The 19,400-nt window shown below is 36.1% G+C and overlaps 1 protein-coding gene across 5 annotated transcripts in view; it reads right to left on the bottom strand.

The window, feature by feature from the left end:
* The window catches only part of BRAF (B-Raf proto-oncogene, serine/threonine kinase), a 176,635-nt gene that overhangs the window by 6,030 nt on the left and 151,205 nt on the right, over positions 1-19,400 (bottom strand). For 2 of the 5 annotated variants that reach the window (XM_027538827.1, XM_027538823.1), the window contains 2 exons: positions 18,862-18,996; positions 15,166-15,319 (listed from right to left, as the gene is read on the bottom strand). In XM_027538827.1, the coding sequence (XP_027394628.1) occupies positions 15,166-15,319; positions 18,862-18,996 (289 nt within the window). Of the gene's footprint in view, positions 1-1,593; positions 9,448-15,165; positions 15,320-18,861; positions 18,997-19,400 lie in introns of those variants that run through there. The other 3 variants (XM_027538826.1, XM_027538824.1, XM_027538828.1) reach the window with 3 other exon arrangements.

The raw sequence follows: 19,400 nt of genomic DNA, 5'->3' as shown, positions 1-19,400 counted from the left end.
CCTTGAATCCTAGTTTGACTTTTATAAATAAGCCTCCACATGGAGACAAACTGTAAACATATTTCAGCAGATGCCTAAGCAAGATGCCTCTGCCTAAAGCAAGACAGACATTTAGGATGGCTTTTTCTTCCTAGTTACTGGCTAAAAGAACAAAGTGTTTTATGCTGTGGCCTGGTAGATGGAGAGATGTACCTTCATAAATGGAAAGGTAGGCAGTGAAAGAATTGGTGGCAACAGAAAATAATCGTGTCAAAATTGAACACACGTGTGAGTTTACCCAGTTTCCTATGGAAACCTGAGTGTAAATAACACAACTGATTACCTAATAAAGTTGTGAGGTGCAGAGGTACTGTGGAAGGAATGCTTGTTGTGTGTCTCCTGGGAACTACAGATGTCCTCTTGGTCCCACCTGCCTCTGGAACTAGTCTGTGGAAGAGGCAGACACCGGTGCCTGTTGCCACCATCTCATCAGGAGCCTCAGAGGACAGCAGGGCATAGTGGAGGAGACGGGAGCTGTCTGAGCCGGTACTGGCCTGCCTCAGCACTCGGCCTGTACCTTCTATCTCCTGCATGAGCAGTGGGCTTGTTGACTGGAGCAGACAGAAGAGCAAGTGGAATATGCAAGTGCCACAATCTCCTTTTCTAGCTACAAATTCAGTACCATGGAGTCCACACCAATTTTTATATCCAAGTTTCACTATAGCCATCACAACCACATAGTGTACTTGTGTGTTAATAAGTTGCTTCAGTCGTGGCCGACTCTGTGACCCTATGGACTCCTCTGTCCATGGGATTCTCCAGGCAAGAATACTGGAGTGGGCTGCCATTTCTTCCCCACCAAGGGATCGAACCGGTGTCTCCTCAGTATCTCTTCCCCACCAAGGGATCGAACCGGTGTCTCCTCAGTATCCTGAATTGGCAGCAGGCAGGTTCTTTACCACTAGCGCCACCTGGGAAGCAAGTAGATAGTAGTGATCTTGGAAACCTATTTATTGACAGAGTAGTGATCTTGGAAACCAAAGTCCTGACTTTTTAGTCCTGGCTGCATGAATCTAGCCAAGTCATCCCTGGGGATTCATATTTAGTAGCTGACGAGGAGACCATGTAATCCATAAGACTGAGCCACAAAAGCTTGTTTTTGGTGGGGAGAGGACCATGCCCCATGGCTTGTGGGATCTTAGTTCCCTCACCAGTGACAGAAACCTCACCCTCTGCAGTGGAAGCATGGAATCCTAACCACAGGGCTGCCAGGGAATTCCCTAGACCATATAATCTTTAAGAGCTCTTTTGGCTCTTAATATTTTACAAGTCTAGGAGAACTACATAGCCTAGAGAGTAGGCTCAAACTTTATTAAACCCTTGATACAATTTCAGAAAAGCTAGTATGGTATGTTTCTTTATAATAATAAAATTTAATCACAATAATTAAAGGATTCATAATTCTGGACTAGATTTTAAGGAAAACTATAACAATGCATTAAGAAGTGAATCCACAATTACACTCCATCATGTATGAAGGTTATTTAAGAGTTTCTGTTATGTGGTATTACAGAATTACATTTTTCAGATGAGAGAACTGCAGTTCAGAGAAAATACTTGTCTCAGCATTTTATTATTCATTGGAGGGGCACAAAGATCAGAAACCAGATTCCTCAAACATGTGCCATCTTGAAGACTTCTGTTTATATTGTTCTCAGACACAGGGTTTCCCAGTAAAGTTTCAGAATTATTTCTCTCCTGGAAATTTTGCCTGGTAATATCACGTAGCGTTGATGATATTCTAGATGTCTTTCAAACTTCATGAGATCAAATGTATTAAGTCAAGGTAGCCAGCATTAAAATGGGAAGTTTAAAACATGAATGCATAGTTTCAAATACATATATTTCTGCCTACAGTCTGTGTTCCTATAGAAAATATATCTTTGGAAGTTGTGTCAAAAAAAAGTCTGAAAGATACCATTCACAGTTCAGAAGATGGAACTTCTGCAGACTACTACTTATACGACTCAATTACAGCACACCCTTCGCCTGAGCCCCTGGAAGGGGGACAGTCACATCACACCATCACACAGCGCTTGAGGATCATCAACATCAGACAAAAACTGTCACTTCTACAAGAGGGTAACTGGTGCGATGTACCAAGTATCTATCTTGACAACTTACTTTAAATGTATTTCTCATATAAATACCTTTTGCCCACCAAGCAGTAATTGAAATCTATGTAAAATTTCACTATATATGAAACAGTGTACACTTCTCAAGTCCCTCCACTGCCTGAAAGAACTGTCAGAACCCTCCTTCCGTTACTGAATGTGACAGTGCTAGGAAAATAACTGTCCTGATAAAGCCTTCTCCATGCAGTCAATCTTTATTATAGCAGTATTCGCATATTCACATCAAGTACATAGAACTTTTTTTGCCTTTTATATAGTACAGAGTTTTTAAATAACTTTACACAAATAAATTTCAATCTGAATTTCAGCTATCTTTTTATTTAATTCTCCATGCGTTCTATCCAAACTGAACAATATTTTCCATTGTACAAATTTACATGAGAAAAAACTCCAAAGTACAAATGAAAGGACCTGAGCAGGAAAGAGAACTCAAGAAGTATCAAGAAGTGGGGATGGGAGAAAATCAGAAAAAAAAAAAAAGATTCAAGCAAACATTGAGGATTAAGGGACAAGGAGACATCATCTGACTGAAAATAAATGTCTTTTTTATGAATTGAAAAATAAGCTTTAAAAATAGTTACTCCTTTGTAATTTTTGCAAAGCAGGAACAGAAAGGTCTGTGGACAATTAAAAACCATCTTTTCACTGGGCACTCTCCAGACTCCATGAAAACTTTTTCAGTGCTTGAGCAGAACTGAACAAAACCCAAACCTCTGGCAGCAAGAGAGGAGAGGAATGTGAATGTGAATCACCATAATGTTTGGTGTAAACCAGGGCCATTAACTTGCTGCAGTTAAAACATGAAGGAGTTCCCTTTCCTCTCTCTTACAGAATTGTCCTCAAAGTAAGAAATAAGTGAAAAGGTGGGGAGGTGGGATTTCGTTTTTCTTGGTCCAAACCAAAGAGCAATCAATCATAACTAATAAATAGAATTCAAAGGGACATATGTCAAACAATTAATTGCAATCTCATGGTTGTACACTCCTGTTTTAGAAGACACAGTAATTGCTGAGCAAGGAAAAGGGTTAGAGTGTGTACAACCAATGAACGAGCTACGTCACTGTGATAGTCCTTCAGATCAGGTGACAGGAAGGCCAAGCTGAGACTATGAGCTGTGGCATGGCCTAAGGAAACAGAGAGGATCCAACAAACGCGTTTTTAAACGAAGGAGGGAAAATTTATAGCATACACACACACACACATCCCTGTATGTAAACTAACATAACATGAAGATAAATAAGACGTAAAGGTTAGCCATTTATATTGGTAATTAACATGAATAAAAAGGCATATGTTTATATAGCTGGTTTTAATCAGCTATGGAACATAGGCAAATGCATTGGGAAGGAATGCTTTTTTTAAAAAACCCATTCACAGCTTAGAATAAAAAGCACACTTATTGCACTCTTACATTTTATTTCAGGTAATTACAGTTTATTTCCCACCCTCACATCAATTTTTCCCTACCCCTAGACTTATTCCCATACCTTCCCCCATCCCATTTTGGTCCATTCTGTGTACATCTGTGCCTAGTCTGAGCTTTGTTATTATGCTAGTCTGAGGTTTCTTCCTATGTGACATATACTGTCAAAACACAAGTAGGTTAACACAAATATAACACAATAATTTTCAAAACAAAGCCAACTGACTAAGCAACTTACTCATAACTCTCATCTCCATTCCTGTAAACAGAACACTTCCTCTGCTCTATCTCTTAAGTGAATTTCACGCCCGATTCCCTACGTAGATTCTGCGATGAGAACCAGCCACTTGTGGGTGATGGACAATGTGCTCAGCCTGCCAGAAGAAGCAGATGGTCTGCAAATAGCTTTTTTTTTTCCATATTAACACGAACAAACGTATTTTAGTTGTTTTCAATGAGTACTTCATAAATCTACAGAAGTCTTAAGAAAAAAAGCATCACAAAAAAAACCCAGATATACTCACTGGCTGTGTCCTCATGCACAACTGGCTATATTAATCATTGCAATTAGTCAAAACTGCTAAATAAACATTTTAATGAAACTGACTTAGTAATTAATAAAACTACATTGACACTTAGGTAAAGGGGGGTCAAAAGGTTAAAAAAAAAAAAGTATTACAAAAACAACAGCCGAACTTGTGAATGCTGAAATAAAAGATTCACTCACTTTTTTTGAGGTAGAGACTAACCACCCCTAAACATTTTAAAATAAACCACGGTTACCTTAAGCTTTTAGAACTTATGTTTCTATCCTCTTCTACCTTAAAAATACCTGATAGAAACTGCTAATTACCATGACTGGCAAAATTTAGGACTGAAACTCAATTTAAATGTCTTTCCAAATGGAAGTGAAAACTGATTATCTAAAAACAACAAAACAAAGCTTACTCTCTAGTGTACTGATAAAACAAAAATCTTACCAGTATTTTCAGTTTACCAGAGCTAGCAACATGGAACATGAGTACACTGGCCACTTCATTCTCTTCGGGCCAATATACAATCATGCAGAGATGCTATTGCACTCCTCGGGTGCTCAACAACCCATGGCTGTTAGTAACACACCTTAGCGGAGACGTCTAGAGAACCCGCTGAAGCCTTTCTTGAGGGTGGCGAGGGACCGATACAAGAAGCACACCATGGAGTGTGTCCGGTTCACATCCGCCCGCCAGGTCGTTAGCTAGTCTGATGTCCCCTCAGAGAGGAGCCCCTGGAGGCCCCACCTGGCCCTCAGAGCATTTTTGAACAGCATAAGCAGGACAGTCCCACTAACTTTGCAAAACAGTTGCTGAGCTGCAAGTTTACGTTTCAGCCTCTGGAAACTCAGTGTCTAGGTTGGCAGCAGTAATCTGGGAACAAGAAAATCAAATTCTGTCCTATATCTTAATTTCTCCTTTCTCACTAGTTAATACATGTGATTGCTGCCCAGCACACAGTACTTCAGCCCCAAACTACAGCAATTTAAAATGACCGTCACACATTTCTGTTATATAAAAGTTCCATGCTTTGAAGAACCTATGGGAGTAGAAAAAGTTTCTCTAGAAATGTCACTGAATTGTGATTTCAACCTATTTGCTCTATGTGATAAATATATCTGACTATACTAGGGATTATGTACTTTAAAAAAATAATTTTGTTCACTGAAAATTTACCTGTTTTCTCTCATTTTTTAAATGTGATTTTGGCTATAAACTCTTTAGTGCATTTATCTTTGCAGTCTAAATTGCACGCTAAAAAATATTAACACAGCTGAGTTAGACCAGGGTGGCTGCTCTCTTCACAAATCACTGATTTATGCTAAATTTTTTTTTTTTTTATTGCATCATGAAGGCACAGTAAGATCATTTGGCAAATTGTCAAGGTATTTTTCTAACGCCTTACCTACACCATTTCAATGTATGACCTGTAAGCTATTTGCTGTTTATACTCATAGTAAACTTCCCATGTCTGGCTATGGTTTGTTTGGTTTGTTTTGCTTTTTAATAGCCTAATAGTTGGAATCACTAGTTTGAAAGTGCTGATATTCTAGCACTCACAATGCCAGTTTGGACAAAGAAGAGAATCCTGAAAAATGGTTCATCATTCTACCCTCTTAACTGGGCAGTCTCTCAACAGGAAAATCTGTGCATGTGATGAAGCTGTGGCTAACTCATTATGAAGATGTACTTACTGTCTTGCTAAAAGCCTACCGAAAATTAAAATTATATCTGTTAGTCAAGTGTTACCATTAACTATTTAATTTCATGTAACCGATTTAAGATTAAGATTCTGATACGTACCCCTAAAACAGATTCTGGCACCACTTTCAACAACATTCAGTTACTCTGAGCTACATTTTTCAGTATTACTGCTTAAATGTATAATGCCCTTTAGGACAAAAGGAGAGTGCTCAACAAGTATACATAAAAGTTAAAATCTTAGATCATCTTCATATTCTAGAGCTCCTGACTTTTCATATTTTAAAATAAATAACTATTCATTACCTCATTCTGAGGAGGTAGTTTTTGAAGAGGTCACCTGAACCCTGCAATGTGTTTCAAACTAAAGCTAAATGAGGTGTGCACAAGGCTGGAGAGGTGAATGTACAGGAGGGGCAGGTGAGATCTGAGGAGGGGTGTGCAGCAGTTCTAAAATTGCCTGATGAGGGAAAGACAACATTGTGTGATAAAGAGCTGTGACTGCATCAAATAACAATCTAGGAAATATTTACAAAGTTTCAGGTTGACATTGCTGAAGTCTTGAATTCTTTATTACTACACAATGCTCTTTGCCAACACTGACATAAATGTAACATCTATCCTAAAGTATACGGGATTTTATCTGCTAGCGTGCCCCAGCACGTCCTACCAGATCTCAATCACAATCAAGGACTGGATGTTAAGGAACCAGAATTTGACAGCTAGACAGAATTCCTCTTTTAAGGTGCACATAAGTACAAATGATCACATTGTATTTTCTATTCACAAATACCTTTTATAAATTGCTTTTTGGTCAATATTATTTCAGTGGTAAAAGTTTAGATGCTAGACTAATTTAATGATGAAAAAGTCCATCAGTCATACTACATATTTTAAAATAATCTTATGGTTGCTCTGAGATTTTTCAGAAGGCGTAATCTTTCCTTATATACACTACAGAAGGCACTGAAGCTGCCTTACAGGAAAGACATAAGTACAGCCTCACAAGCTCGTCAGGGAAGCAGTCACATATTATCCACACAAACTACTCATAAAGTGCTCTGCACAACAAAGAGTTCCTCCTTGTATTTTCTTAGGAGCTCAACACGCCTATCTATAGTCTAAGCCAAAAAAAAAAAAGGCATACAAAACTCAGGGGAAATTCCTTTTCCATGTCATTTGTAAACTAGAGAAAAAAGAATTTGATGGAGAAAAGAAGAAAAAAGGAAAGCTAAAATTTTGTTATTTTTTGAGGGCACTATACAAATCTCTGAATACCCTGAGCCTGGCTTCTGGGCACAGATTCATTTGAGATCAAATCTATTTCCCTTTTTCAAATCAGACAGCAATCTATTCTAAAACAGAAAGGAAGAAGAAAGCGTTATCACTTTGAATTTTGAAAATGCCAACGCTAAGCTTCCTCTATAACTAGCTCCTCCTGAGCAGCTCCTGCCCAGCTGAGGGAGGGGGCCCTGCCTGAGAGCTCCTGGCTCTTCCCAACCTCGGAAAAGGTAACATAAGCATGTTCATGTTCAAAAGCATCTATGGGGACAAATTTAAAAAGAAAAATAGACTGCTTTTAAAAGAGATGCAGCATTATATTATGCACACAGATGCTCTTCAAATCAGCATGAATCCATTTTTACTATTTCTGAATTTTGTAGGATCTTGCTCTACTCACAAAGACTTAAGAACTCATTGCTTTTGAAACTCATTAATAACTTGAGGATTATTTTCCACTTGCATGGAATTTTCAGTAGGCCCTCCTCTGAAATGTAGGTATTGTAGCAAAAATAATGGCAGTAGGCTGAAAGACACCGGGGCAATTTACAATTTGAAAACTTTAAATAATTTCTAATTCCCTGATTTATTTTATAGGTTCTGCCTAATATTGTTCAAGTCCCTTACTACATAGCTTGGCTGGGCACATTTGATTTGATTTATATTCCTAAATCTTGATGAGAGAGTCTACATTCATGATAAGGGAGGTACTGGCCAGGAACACATCCAGAGTCACTTTCTTTGCTACTACTGTGATTTACGCCACACTTTAGTAAAGGCTGAGGGAAGTTATGATTAGGTTATATTCTCCAGTTATAAAGAACAAAGTTCTTAATTACTCCACAGCGGTTCTTTACTGATGTTAATCTTTACACATCCTCCCTCAGTCCCAATACACCTAAAATTGGTCTATTCTCTGCCTGGGGAGGAACTCAGCTGCCAAATTAACCAACCTTTTGAAGATCAGGCTTGGGAAAAAAGGAAGGAGGAGAATGAATGAGGACACCACCATTTTTATTTGAGGTTGCATATTCTAGATAAAAGACTAGGAAGAAGATGTAGGACGTAGTGTAGGAGTAAGTTGGAAGAAACAATGAGGTATTAGTAAAGATGTTAGTATGGATCCAGCAAGTACCATTAATTTAAAAATTATAAATATTTGTCATTAGGCTAAGACTCCCCATATATTTATGTAGAGAAAAGGGTAATGATCTTTCTTTAAAAGCTGCTTATGTAACAAAAATACAATTTTCCAGGATATATAATTCTAGTGGGAAGTAATATTATTTTACTCCAATTCAATCTGAAAATTATTTTCTTTTTTTAATAAAAATATAATAGAAGAAACTCAGAAATTAAAACTTGTACCTTACATTTAAATTACATAAATGTCTCACATTCAAAACTGTTATCAAGCAGTTTTGTAGGCTTTTAATTAGATACAGGCATTTTGTGCCCTGGACAAAGTAACCACATAAGTACTTGGTGACTGATTGGAAGAGCTTAGGAGGAAGATATCAATTGTATTTTCCTGAGAACTTGCTACATGGTGGAGAAAAAAAAACCCCCAAACACTCGTCTTCATTGCTGGACCCAATGGGAAAAGAAGGCGATGCGTGCCAGCGCTTCCGGCTGGCCAAGCCAAGGCCAGAGCCCCAGCAGCCCAGGAAAAAGATGCAGCATTCCCTTTCCGCCACACCCAAAGTGACCTCCTCACCTCTCACCCTCCTTTTAAATAAAGTAGCTTCATTTTGGTAAAAATTTGTCAAGGACTGAACATGCACCACACAGGAAGGGCATGCTGCATTTTTGTTCCATCCCTCAGAAATGAACCGGTGGTGGCTAGGGAAAAGGGTTCCACAACACAATCCCAGAACAGGAAAGAGAACAAGGCTTGGTGATTGCAACTGCCCCATCAGATGATCAGCCACATATTGATCTGGTGGTTAGAAGGGCAAAGTTGACTGGCAGACTTCCCAGAGCAAATCTCCCAAGCTGTAGCAGCAGTTTCTTTCCATCATGCCTGACCATCAAAAGGTCAGAACTCAGGGTCTCTCCTCTTTCTTCCTGGGAGTGGGCAGACTTGTGATATTTGTGTTGAAGAAGAAACACTGGCAGCAGAGAATTCTGGTTCCTAAAACATTCTTCCCTCTTTTGTTGGATGGGAAATTTCCTTCTGTTCCACACCAGCTTATGCACTGAAAAATTTTAACTTTAAAAAGAGTTGAGGAACAGAACTGTGTTTTGATGTTAACAAATTGTACGAACACAAGACTTAAGAAATAAGAGTAGATGCTGTCATGATGGTGTGGCTACTTGAAGGCTGCAAATTCTCCTGTAGAGGGAGGACAAGAGCTAATTTTAAAAAAGTTATCTCAAATAACCTAGAGACACAGAAAAGCCTCGCTGAAACCTCGCTGAAAGGTGACTAGCTACATACTACAGATCTAGCAACGACAAAAGCAAAAAAGGTCGAAATGAAAGAAGACAACTTACATAATACTACATTAAGTCTGCAGATAATCCCTCAGTTGGGTTTTACATGCTATGATTCTAATCAAGCTATAAACGGTTCAAATGAACAAAATTTCTCAGAAACCAATGGTAAAATAATAAGGTTGATTTGTAGAATACTTTCCCCCCAAATTATCAACTCATTTTCATTATTATAATGCAACTATTAGGAAGGAAGAAGCAGGAATTAATCTTTTTTAAAAGATAAAATTCACAGGTCAAATAATATGTCCACATTACGCATTTGACTGAAGGCAAGAAAATTCAGACCTCTCCCATCTGTAGTTCATTTCACCTTTTAAACTATCAAAAAATTACATATAGGCACATGTCAATGAACATCATTCTCAGCATACAAATTTTAAACCGCAAAGACCCTTTGAGGTATTGTACTCTTTTAAGCTTACTTAATTTGGGGGTTCAAGACATTATTTTTCACCTACTATTTTGTCCATACCTTCTACTAGGAACTAGAGATAGGTTCCTCTTATTCATTTCTGGGAGTTGGTTAGTAACTGACAACTATCACAATTTAGTCAGCCTTATCATTTTTCAGTAACAGCAACTTCTGATAAGGATCCAAGCAATCACTTATATGAACACACTATTTAAATGAGGAATAATCTATCCATTTTTAGATTGCTATTGATTTCAACTGGAGAACACTGGCATGTCCCAACAAACAACAGATTGCTAATGATTGGCTGACAGAATCCTCAGATTGTATGCTAATAATATTGGCAACTATTCTAGTGTCTATTATAGTATACCAGGTGACTCCCTGAATACTTTATACACATTTGCACTGCATCTGAGCCTCATAACAACTCTACGAAGTGGCTGCTATTACTTCTTAATTTACTGGGGTTAATTTACTTCTTAAAGCTGGGGTTTAAAGTGGTTAAGTAACTTGTCCAAAATTTCACAGCCAGAAAATGGCAGACCTGGAATGCATAGCTAGGCACTGACTCCAAAGTCCAAGGTCCTAACAATGAACATACCCCTGAACAATTTTTAAAAATGAATAATCTGTTTTTCCATTCTGAATAAAACTACTAATCAGAACTGCAGACAGTGATATTGTCTCTTTCCATTTAAGGATTCCTTTTAAGAAACAACTGACCAAGGTATTGTAAGTCAAAAGATCAAGGAAGGGTAAAAGATTTATTACCTCATATTTAAAGTTAAAAAAACTGGGGGAGTTTGGCACTGATTAGAAAAAAAGCCAAGTTACTAAAACCTTGGAGAGCAAAACATTTAAAGTACAATCATAGGAGGCTATTATCTAAACAGGGACTCTAGAAATATATAAACATCCTTACTACTTTTGCTTATGGTTTTAAGGTTGCTATTTTTTTTCAGAAGTATTCTAATACATCTTAAAAGTAATTTTCAACAGTCTTATGAGCAGTCACCATATCCAGCAGAATCTAAAATTCCTTAAAGGAAGCCAATGTGAAAACAGGATTTGCTTAACAGAAATCTTTATAAAAAATGGCTAGAATTCATCTATTAAGTAAGAGAATATCAGAAAATGATAAACTCTAAGCTCAACTGTATATACCATGTTAAAAATAACTTAAAAAAAAACTTCAGATGTTTATTACTCATTTTTACAATCTGAACAGCATTCTATTTGACAAACTTAAATATTAGCCTTAAAACGACACAACCCCACAAAGCACAAAATCTTACTAACAAACTAAAGATCATGCTACCAGAATCTACTGCTTCTAATGGAATAGTTGTTGATTTCATCATCAGACTTTAGGTTGGGGGTGGAGGGTGTGGGGAGGGGATGACAAAAAGAACTCATAGAGTAGGAATTTCTCTGGTGGTCCAGTGTTTAAGACTTCACCTTTCAATGCAGCGGGTGTGAGTTTGGTCCCTGGTGGCTATCACCACACTGTTCACAGCAATATGTGCCCTCACCCAAAATGACATCAAGAAAATTGTTGCTTTCTCAAGCTAAGATCTCATATGCCTCTTGGCCAAAAAAACCAAAATAATGAAAAAAAAAAAGAAGAACTCATAGTTTAGGTATCAATAAAACTCTACATGTCTCTGAAATCACAGAAAATTTAAGAAAAAATAGAAGTAAAAGACAATAGATATGATTTTGGGAAAACAAACCTTTTTTTCTTGCTTATTCCTTCTTGCATGTCAGGAAATCTCTAAATCCCAACTTCTACTCTATTTTTATTTGATGTAAGAGCCAAATCTGCTTCTGTGAAGTTATTTAAAATGAAACATCTAAATATTCTGACTTAAAAAAAATCTCAGTATATTAATTTAATTATTAACCCAAAAATCAATCAGAGGTCAAAATAAAATTTTTTAAAAACCTCCTTTCTGGTTGAGAATAACCTAAACTCTATTTTCCATTTGGTTTTATTTAGGAAAAAGGCAGAGAACACTTGGGAAGACCCCAAGATTTCAGACACCTCAAATATCAAGTATTTGTTTGAAAGCTAAGGACTTAACTAACTAGTTGTAAGATATTACTAAATAATCACCCTTAATTCCAAAGTTAAATGTATTTCAGTGACTGTTATACATATAATTTGATAAAAATTTCTTAAATATAAAATAGTCTAGGAAAAAATCTAATGTTATTTGTACACAAATAAATCCCTGTTTTAGATGTAGAGGGGCAGTCATTTGAAACAAGAGTAAGTCCCATTCTTTCTTTCTGGTGACCTTTCAGGCAGTTTAAAAAAAATGAGGAACATTCTGGCACTGACGCACTGGACTTTTTAAAATTCTTAGAGAAATCATCACAGAAAAGGTATTTTAGAAATGCTCAATACTTCTCAAATAATACTATAACTGACAATATGTTTTTTTCATGAAATATTTTCATAATACTTTAAAAAAAGGGTAGATGATTTCCTTACATTTAGATTGATCCACTTGGCAGGAAGGCCATATAAGCTACTGTGTTAAACAGTCACTACTTTAGAGAGAATGAGTTTAAAACTACTTGCTTAGGATTTAAATGGCTGGTACAACAATACAGTAATACCTGAAAATAAACAAACCTGAACTATTTTATTTAAATGCTGTGATCCCTAAATTACTTAAAATCAAGAAGACAAACCTCATTTGTCTTTATAAAATGTAAAACATTTTATAAAAAGGCTGCCTTCTGAAGAAGGAAATCAACTTTAATGAAAGTATCCGAGGGTAACGGTTTTAGGAAAGAAGCTGTCAGTCGCAAGAGAGTGAACGTTGGTCTTTCTGTTTCACTTCCTTAGTCAAAAAGATAAACTCTATGTATGGTTAGGAAAATGTTTTTCTCCTTTGGAGAACAAACACATCTAAAACTTAGTATCAAACAAACAGCAACAACAGAAAGGAAAACTACCAGGTATCATTCTAATGCTTCATACTTCTCTGGATCCATGTTATTTAAATATTTCACCTGCTACATTTTTAATTATCTCCCAATAACATTTCCAGTGGGCCCAATTTGGGAAGAAGAGAATTACCATGTAACCCTGTGAAGGCATGTTCAAATGTCAATGGGACGGTATAATAAGTTTTCTGAGCAGTTCTAAGAGTTTAGCAATGTCCTCTGGCAAAGGAGACTGGTAAAGAAAGGAAGGAAAAGAGTCAGAAGCAGAGGTGGAGCGCTGGCTGGGTGGTGCTGGTGTGGGGGCAGCGCTGGAGGGAAAAAGAGGGTGAACAAAGACAGGAAGATAAACGTGAAGAAACTATGCTGGGGAATCATAAAAGAGCTCTATCAACAGAAAGATCATTTGACTCTTGCCCAAACTTTTGAACATTCCACAGACCGAAGTCGATTTTGTAAAAACTTTGCTAGCTACATGCTTGCTGTTCAATTCATGAATAAGTAAACTCCAGCCTAATAGTTACTAATAATCGTATCTTTAGTGTCACTGGAAAATTTAGAGATCATGAATTTTGATGTTTTTGAATAAGTCACATTCTTTTATGATTTTCTTATTCTCACTTTTTAAAATACAAGAAATGTTCTTTTCCTGAACTAAAAGTTATGAATAGATTTTAAAAAGCATGAATGGTATTGTTTATCTTAAGCTACCCAAAAGAAGGGCAAAAATTATGTCAAACTTATCAATGAGTGATTTCCCTGGATGAAATCTAACTTACTTAAAATATTTCAAAATTTTATTTATGGTGTGTGTTATCTGTGGTACTTAAAGACTAAACTATTGGTGTAAAGTCTTCCCAATTTTCTCCTTTATTTTCAAGAAGAAAGGCATTTATGCAGATGCTATCTGTGTGCCACTGAATAACCTTGAACTGTCAGCTATAATGAAAATCATCACAAATCCAAACTGAATAAATGAAGGTGTATTTAAGAGGCTGGTTTTGGTCCCTAGGCTGACTCTGAAGTCAGAACAGCTGCTTCTTTCACTTTGATTCCCAGTAAAGACTCTGATTCACAGTAAGAATATACTGACTGCCACATTAGTTTGTTTTTTTTTTTAACACAAGAAAGTGGAAGTCCTAGAAAGCACTAAACATACTAATTATACTGGGGAATCAAAAAAAGAAAATAGTACTCATTCATAACAAGTAGACTCTTGTTGGGCAAAGAATATAAGGAGGAAAGATATTTTACAAGACACATGGATAAAGGTGATTGCTAACAGGCATCATGAGAGGTGAGTATAATCTAAAGCAATAATAATTAAAAAAAAATCAATTACTTGGTTGTTTGGCAACCATAGTCATCCAAAAGAAAACCAACAATGCTACGAGTTCCCAGAGAATTTTGCTGTGTTTTTGGGGAGGAAGAGGAGGCAATACCTTTGTCAGTAAATTTGACTTCTATAATGTGTAAGACATCCTTAATATATAAAGAAATATTAACTAAAAATCCAAAGTTAAACCATGTCACTCATGTCAAACATGCCACTCCTCAGTAATATCTTTGGTTACCTGCACCAATAATTTATACTGCTGTAAGGGAATAAAGAACAATTATATTTTCTAAATTATTACAAAAATAAATAGTTATAAGAAAAAATATTAATAAAAATAAGCTTATTCAATTCTAGTGACTCCTAATTAGACCTGGTCAGTTTACCTTCACTAACACAGCCTAACTTACCATCAGCTTCCCACCTGCCAACACACACATGCAGACAGTGCTGTTCTTGGAGCCCCTAATGGATGCGGGATAGCTAACAGCAAAAGGTAGGTGGGGAAAGTTTAACTAAAGTTTAATGATTAGACTAACCAAGTAAACAAAACAAACTTGGAATGGGAAGTAAAGCCTCTGGAAAAGGTATTATAAATTTTCAGCAATGTCTATGAATTAAAAAAAAATTCGATGTTGAAAATGTAATGCTAACTATGGGTTTTAGACTGGGAAGAAAACTATATCCAAACTTTAAAAACACACATGTTCTCTTGTTCACCTTTAAAGAAAAAGAAAATCCTATTCAATTTAACAAATATATAAGCAAACATTTGTTCACTTTCTTTTGTCCCTACCCTCCTACATGCTGTCACTCACTCGGTTTGTTTCAGTGAACAGGAAACGTACCATATCCCCCTGCCTGAATGGGTGTTTTTGGAGAAGCACAAGCATATAGACTAAAATCCTCTGTTTGGAAGCCAGCCCGATTCAAGGAGGGTTCTGATGCACTGCGGTGAATTTTTGGCAATGAGCGGGCCAGCAGCTCAATAGAGGCGAGAATCTAAAAAAAGAAAAAAAAAGGAAAAAGAGAATGAAAATGTAGATGGTGTTAATCTTTAAGAGCCCCATTATACTTTATAAGAAAGTGTATGAAATCTTACATTGTTTTTACTGTAATCCCAAATGCCTGGAATGTACTAAAGAAACATACTTTTCCTTTAAAAGAAGAGAAAATTACCTATTACATCTTTTAATCTCTATAAACTGAATGAGAAAAGAAACCCATAGTTAGTTTTTATTTACATCTTATAATTTTAGATCATTTGCCAGCCTTGGAATAGTAAACAATAAAAAATTTAAAATCAACTATATACCTATTTCTCACAGACCACAAGTCCCTTTTGGGAAGAAGATGGAGCATAAATAACTAAAGCACTATATGACTTCATACACACAACCATTAGAGCAACTCATTCTTTAAAGAAATTTAGTTAATGGGAAATATCTTTCACACATATAATTAAAAATAGGGCCCCAATGACCCTAGTGCCACAGGAGTGAGAAGTGACAGATGATGACCCATGAGTAAAAAAAAAAGACAAGAAAACTCTACAAATAGACACCAATAAACAAAATGTATAAATTCAGCACATTTTTAAGGTACAAAGAAACAGGTTATGACTCCTGAAGGCACATGGCATGATAACACATGAAACATACACATGAAGAGCTTGGCACAATGCCTGGCATATAGAAAGTACTCAATAAAACTTTAGCAGCCACATGATTACTACTCTGATTATATACTATACAGTAGTATTCTACACATTACATACTATTATTATTTTTTTTCTGAGCTACCAAAGTTTTTTTTTAAGTTAAACGAAATCTGTATAATGATTAGTATAAGAAGGCAAAGAAGTAAGCGTTGTTACAAAAATTTTAAAATTATAACACACAAATACAAATTCAAATAATACAGAAAAGTATAAATCGTACCTTCCAGGGGTAACCACTGTTAAAGAGTCTATACTTTCTTCTGGACCTTTCCTATGCATAAACATGCACATATGAAAACAGAGCCCAGCCCCACCCTCACCACCATTTAACACGGTGTCACACTACACATTTTTCGGCATTACTTTCTTTTCCCCTCATTGATATCCAAGCCATCTACACAGACACCTTGATCTTTATGTCTTTCATTTTTCCTATTACAGTTAACAGTCTAGTATCTATCTGGATACTTGGAAGCAGATTCTGTAGCATATAGAGTAGATTTCTCGGAGTGGAAAAACCAGAGCAAAAGGTGTATGTACTTTAAGTTTATGGAGTCTACCAAGTCCTTTCAAAAGGCCAAACCAATTTACACTCCTACCAACAAAATTTAAAAGAAAAGCTCTTCCCAACATTGTTCCCAATGCTGGATATATTATTAATCTGAGAGACAAAAAAAAAAAATGTATTTCACAGTTGTGACTTTGTATTTTACTGATTATCACTGAATTCTTAACATCTTGTGCCAAGTTCATTCACCATTTGTATTTTTTTTGTGAATCACCAGTGCATATTTTTTGTTCGTTTTCTACTGTCTACATTTACTTATGGATCTGTATAACATAATCACTCTTTATTATACATGCTACAATTTTTTTCCTCAGCATTTATCTTTCAATATTGTTTTTACTATATAGAGATGTAAAATGTTTAATGTAGTCATACCTGCTTATCTTTTTCCCTGATAACTTCTGAATTTTGTCTCTTGCTTAGGAGAGTCTTTCCTACCTTAAGGTTATAAAAATCATTTGTTATAATTCTGTTTTTTACATGTAAACCTGTAGCCATCTGAAATTTTTGTGTCTATGGTGGGAAGAGAGATCCTATAATGAAAATGTGAAAAAAGTTCTTAAAGTGTCAGCGTTTAATAATCTGGAATATTCATATATGGACTTCATTTTCTAATACCATGAAAAGAGTAAAATATTATTTATGTTTAGAAATATGACCATTTTGTCCCTTTTAATACCATCTGAAAAGTGAGCCTAAGGATATAATCTGCATTATTAATGTCCATCAACCCCATTAAACAGGAGGGCCCAGCACCTGGGGTGTGAAAACGAGAACACGGTGCGGAGTCCTGCTGACACTGGCCAACAACACTGGTCATTTACTTCGAAAGTCATAAGCCAGTGGTGTCCTGGGTTTAAAAAACCCCAACTCTTCCTCAAAGGAATAGCAATGTAGAATTCCAGTTTGTAAAACAAATCTACCCACCCAGCCCTTCAGCCTTCCCTCCCTGCTCTGGGACAAGAGAGACTAGTTAAAAGCATAAATTCTATCTTTAATTCTTTAGTTGGGAATAAAAGACTCACACATTCCTATAATACTGAATTCCAAGAAACTTAGCTAGGACTGGGTACTCAAAGGCATAAGATTCACAAAAGACCAAGTCAGTAATTCTGGTAGCTGAGTTATGGAAGTCAGCACTTCCCACGTGAAATCTAGACTGACTTGCTGAAACATTTATACAGCGTATGATGAATTTAACTGCTGCTGCTGCTAAGTCGCTTCAGTCGTGTCCGACTCTGTGCAACCCCATAGACGGCCGCCCATTCCTTTCTCCAATGAATTTAACTGAAACAGATTTATATTGAGTATGATGAATTTCCGAGGTATTATAAAACACTGAATTTTTATGACCGTACCTACTACAGCTAAACTTCTAAGCTTGTTCAGGTACTTAGTTCCAGTTCATGAGGCTTATGAAAAATTACTAAGGCTGTTAGCCTTTCAACTTGAAAACAATCTGTGGAAAGTTTCCAAGAGTTAAGAGAATGGCAGACAACACCAAGAGCTGCCTTCTCTTTTTGCTCCAGGTAAAAATGCCTCTTCAAATAACCTAATATTACAGGGATGCTTGCAACCTATTTATTTTATTGTCAAGAAGAATAAAAGTAGCAGTACACAAAGTGTAGTCTGTAGAAAACTATTTTGCACTAAGATATTATTTGCCTTTTTTAATGTCATTACTTTATAAGTGGAGTTTTCAGAGGCTATATAATGTAAGATATTACAACATAATGAATGCAAAGCAGAGAATCCAGCTGTCTTCTTTTTGCAGCAATTTGTGAGAAAGTATAAAACAAATGTCACTTTTCTCTAATTTTTTCTTGTTTCGAAAATACATTTTTTCATAAAACATTATATAACATGTACTGGTTTTACTATGTTTAAGTAAATTTATAAATACATATTTAAAACCTTAGTTTTAGTTTCTAAAATGGGAATTACTACCTACAAAAACAAAAGGTCTTTGGGGTCTTCAATAATTTTTAAGTATAGAAAATGGTTCTGAGATCAAAACGTTTGAGAACTGTTAGACAAAAGCAAAAGCTTCTGAATCTTTTGTATTGGGATCCTAAGTTACTAGGTTCAACCTTTATAAATCACCTTTAATAATAATGTGTTTACTTGTACGAGTCTGCACATAATCACAAGTAATCCAAATCTGTGGAATATAAACTGTGTGCTCTAAAAAAGTGCTTAAAATATGCATTAGAATTAACAGTCTGTCCTTTTAGGTAACATAAAGCTTTTCCTTACTTGGGGAAAGAGTGGTCTTTCATCTCTTTTCTTTTTTAGGCACTCTGCCATTAATCTCTTCATGGCTTTTGGACAGTTACTCCGTACCTTACTGAGATCTGGAGACAGATATCCTCGTCCCACCATAAAAATTATCTGGGGAGGAAAAAAAAAAAGGCAAATCATATAATCTTGTAAATAAGTGAAAACACTGAAAATTCAACAAGCTGTGCATGTAAAATATGGATTTTTCTGTATGTACATTACACTTAAATAAAAAATTAAAAAGCACAATGCCACTAGTATTCAGAGTCTTATATATCATAGATTATGGGGAATCAATGCTTAATGTGCTACAAGCTGAAATCTTCATGATCCCGTGAGTACTACAAAGGTCTCCTAACTGCTTCCCACACTTTCAGTCTTTCCTTATCCAGCCCATTTTCCCACTGATTGGGTAACCATTCTGAAACACAGATCAGATCGTACCTCTTCCATTCAACCAAGAGTTAACCTTTGGTTAACCAAAGTTAATCTGTTAAGCAGCTGTTCTGGCATCT

Source organism: Bos indicus x Bos taurus, chromosome 4 (genome assembly GCF_003369695.1).
Source record: "Bos indicus x Bos taurus breed Angus x Brahman F1 hybrid chromosome 4, Bos_hybrid_MaternalHap_v2.0, whole genome shotgun sequence".
NCBI classification, from domain to species: domain Eukaryota; kingdom Metazoa; phylum Chordata; class Mammalia; order Artiodactyla; family Bovidae; genus Bos; species Bos indicus x Bos taurus.
The sequence above is the reverse complement of the archived record's forward strand: the minus strand, read 5'-3'. Positions and strand labels throughout refer to the sequence as shown.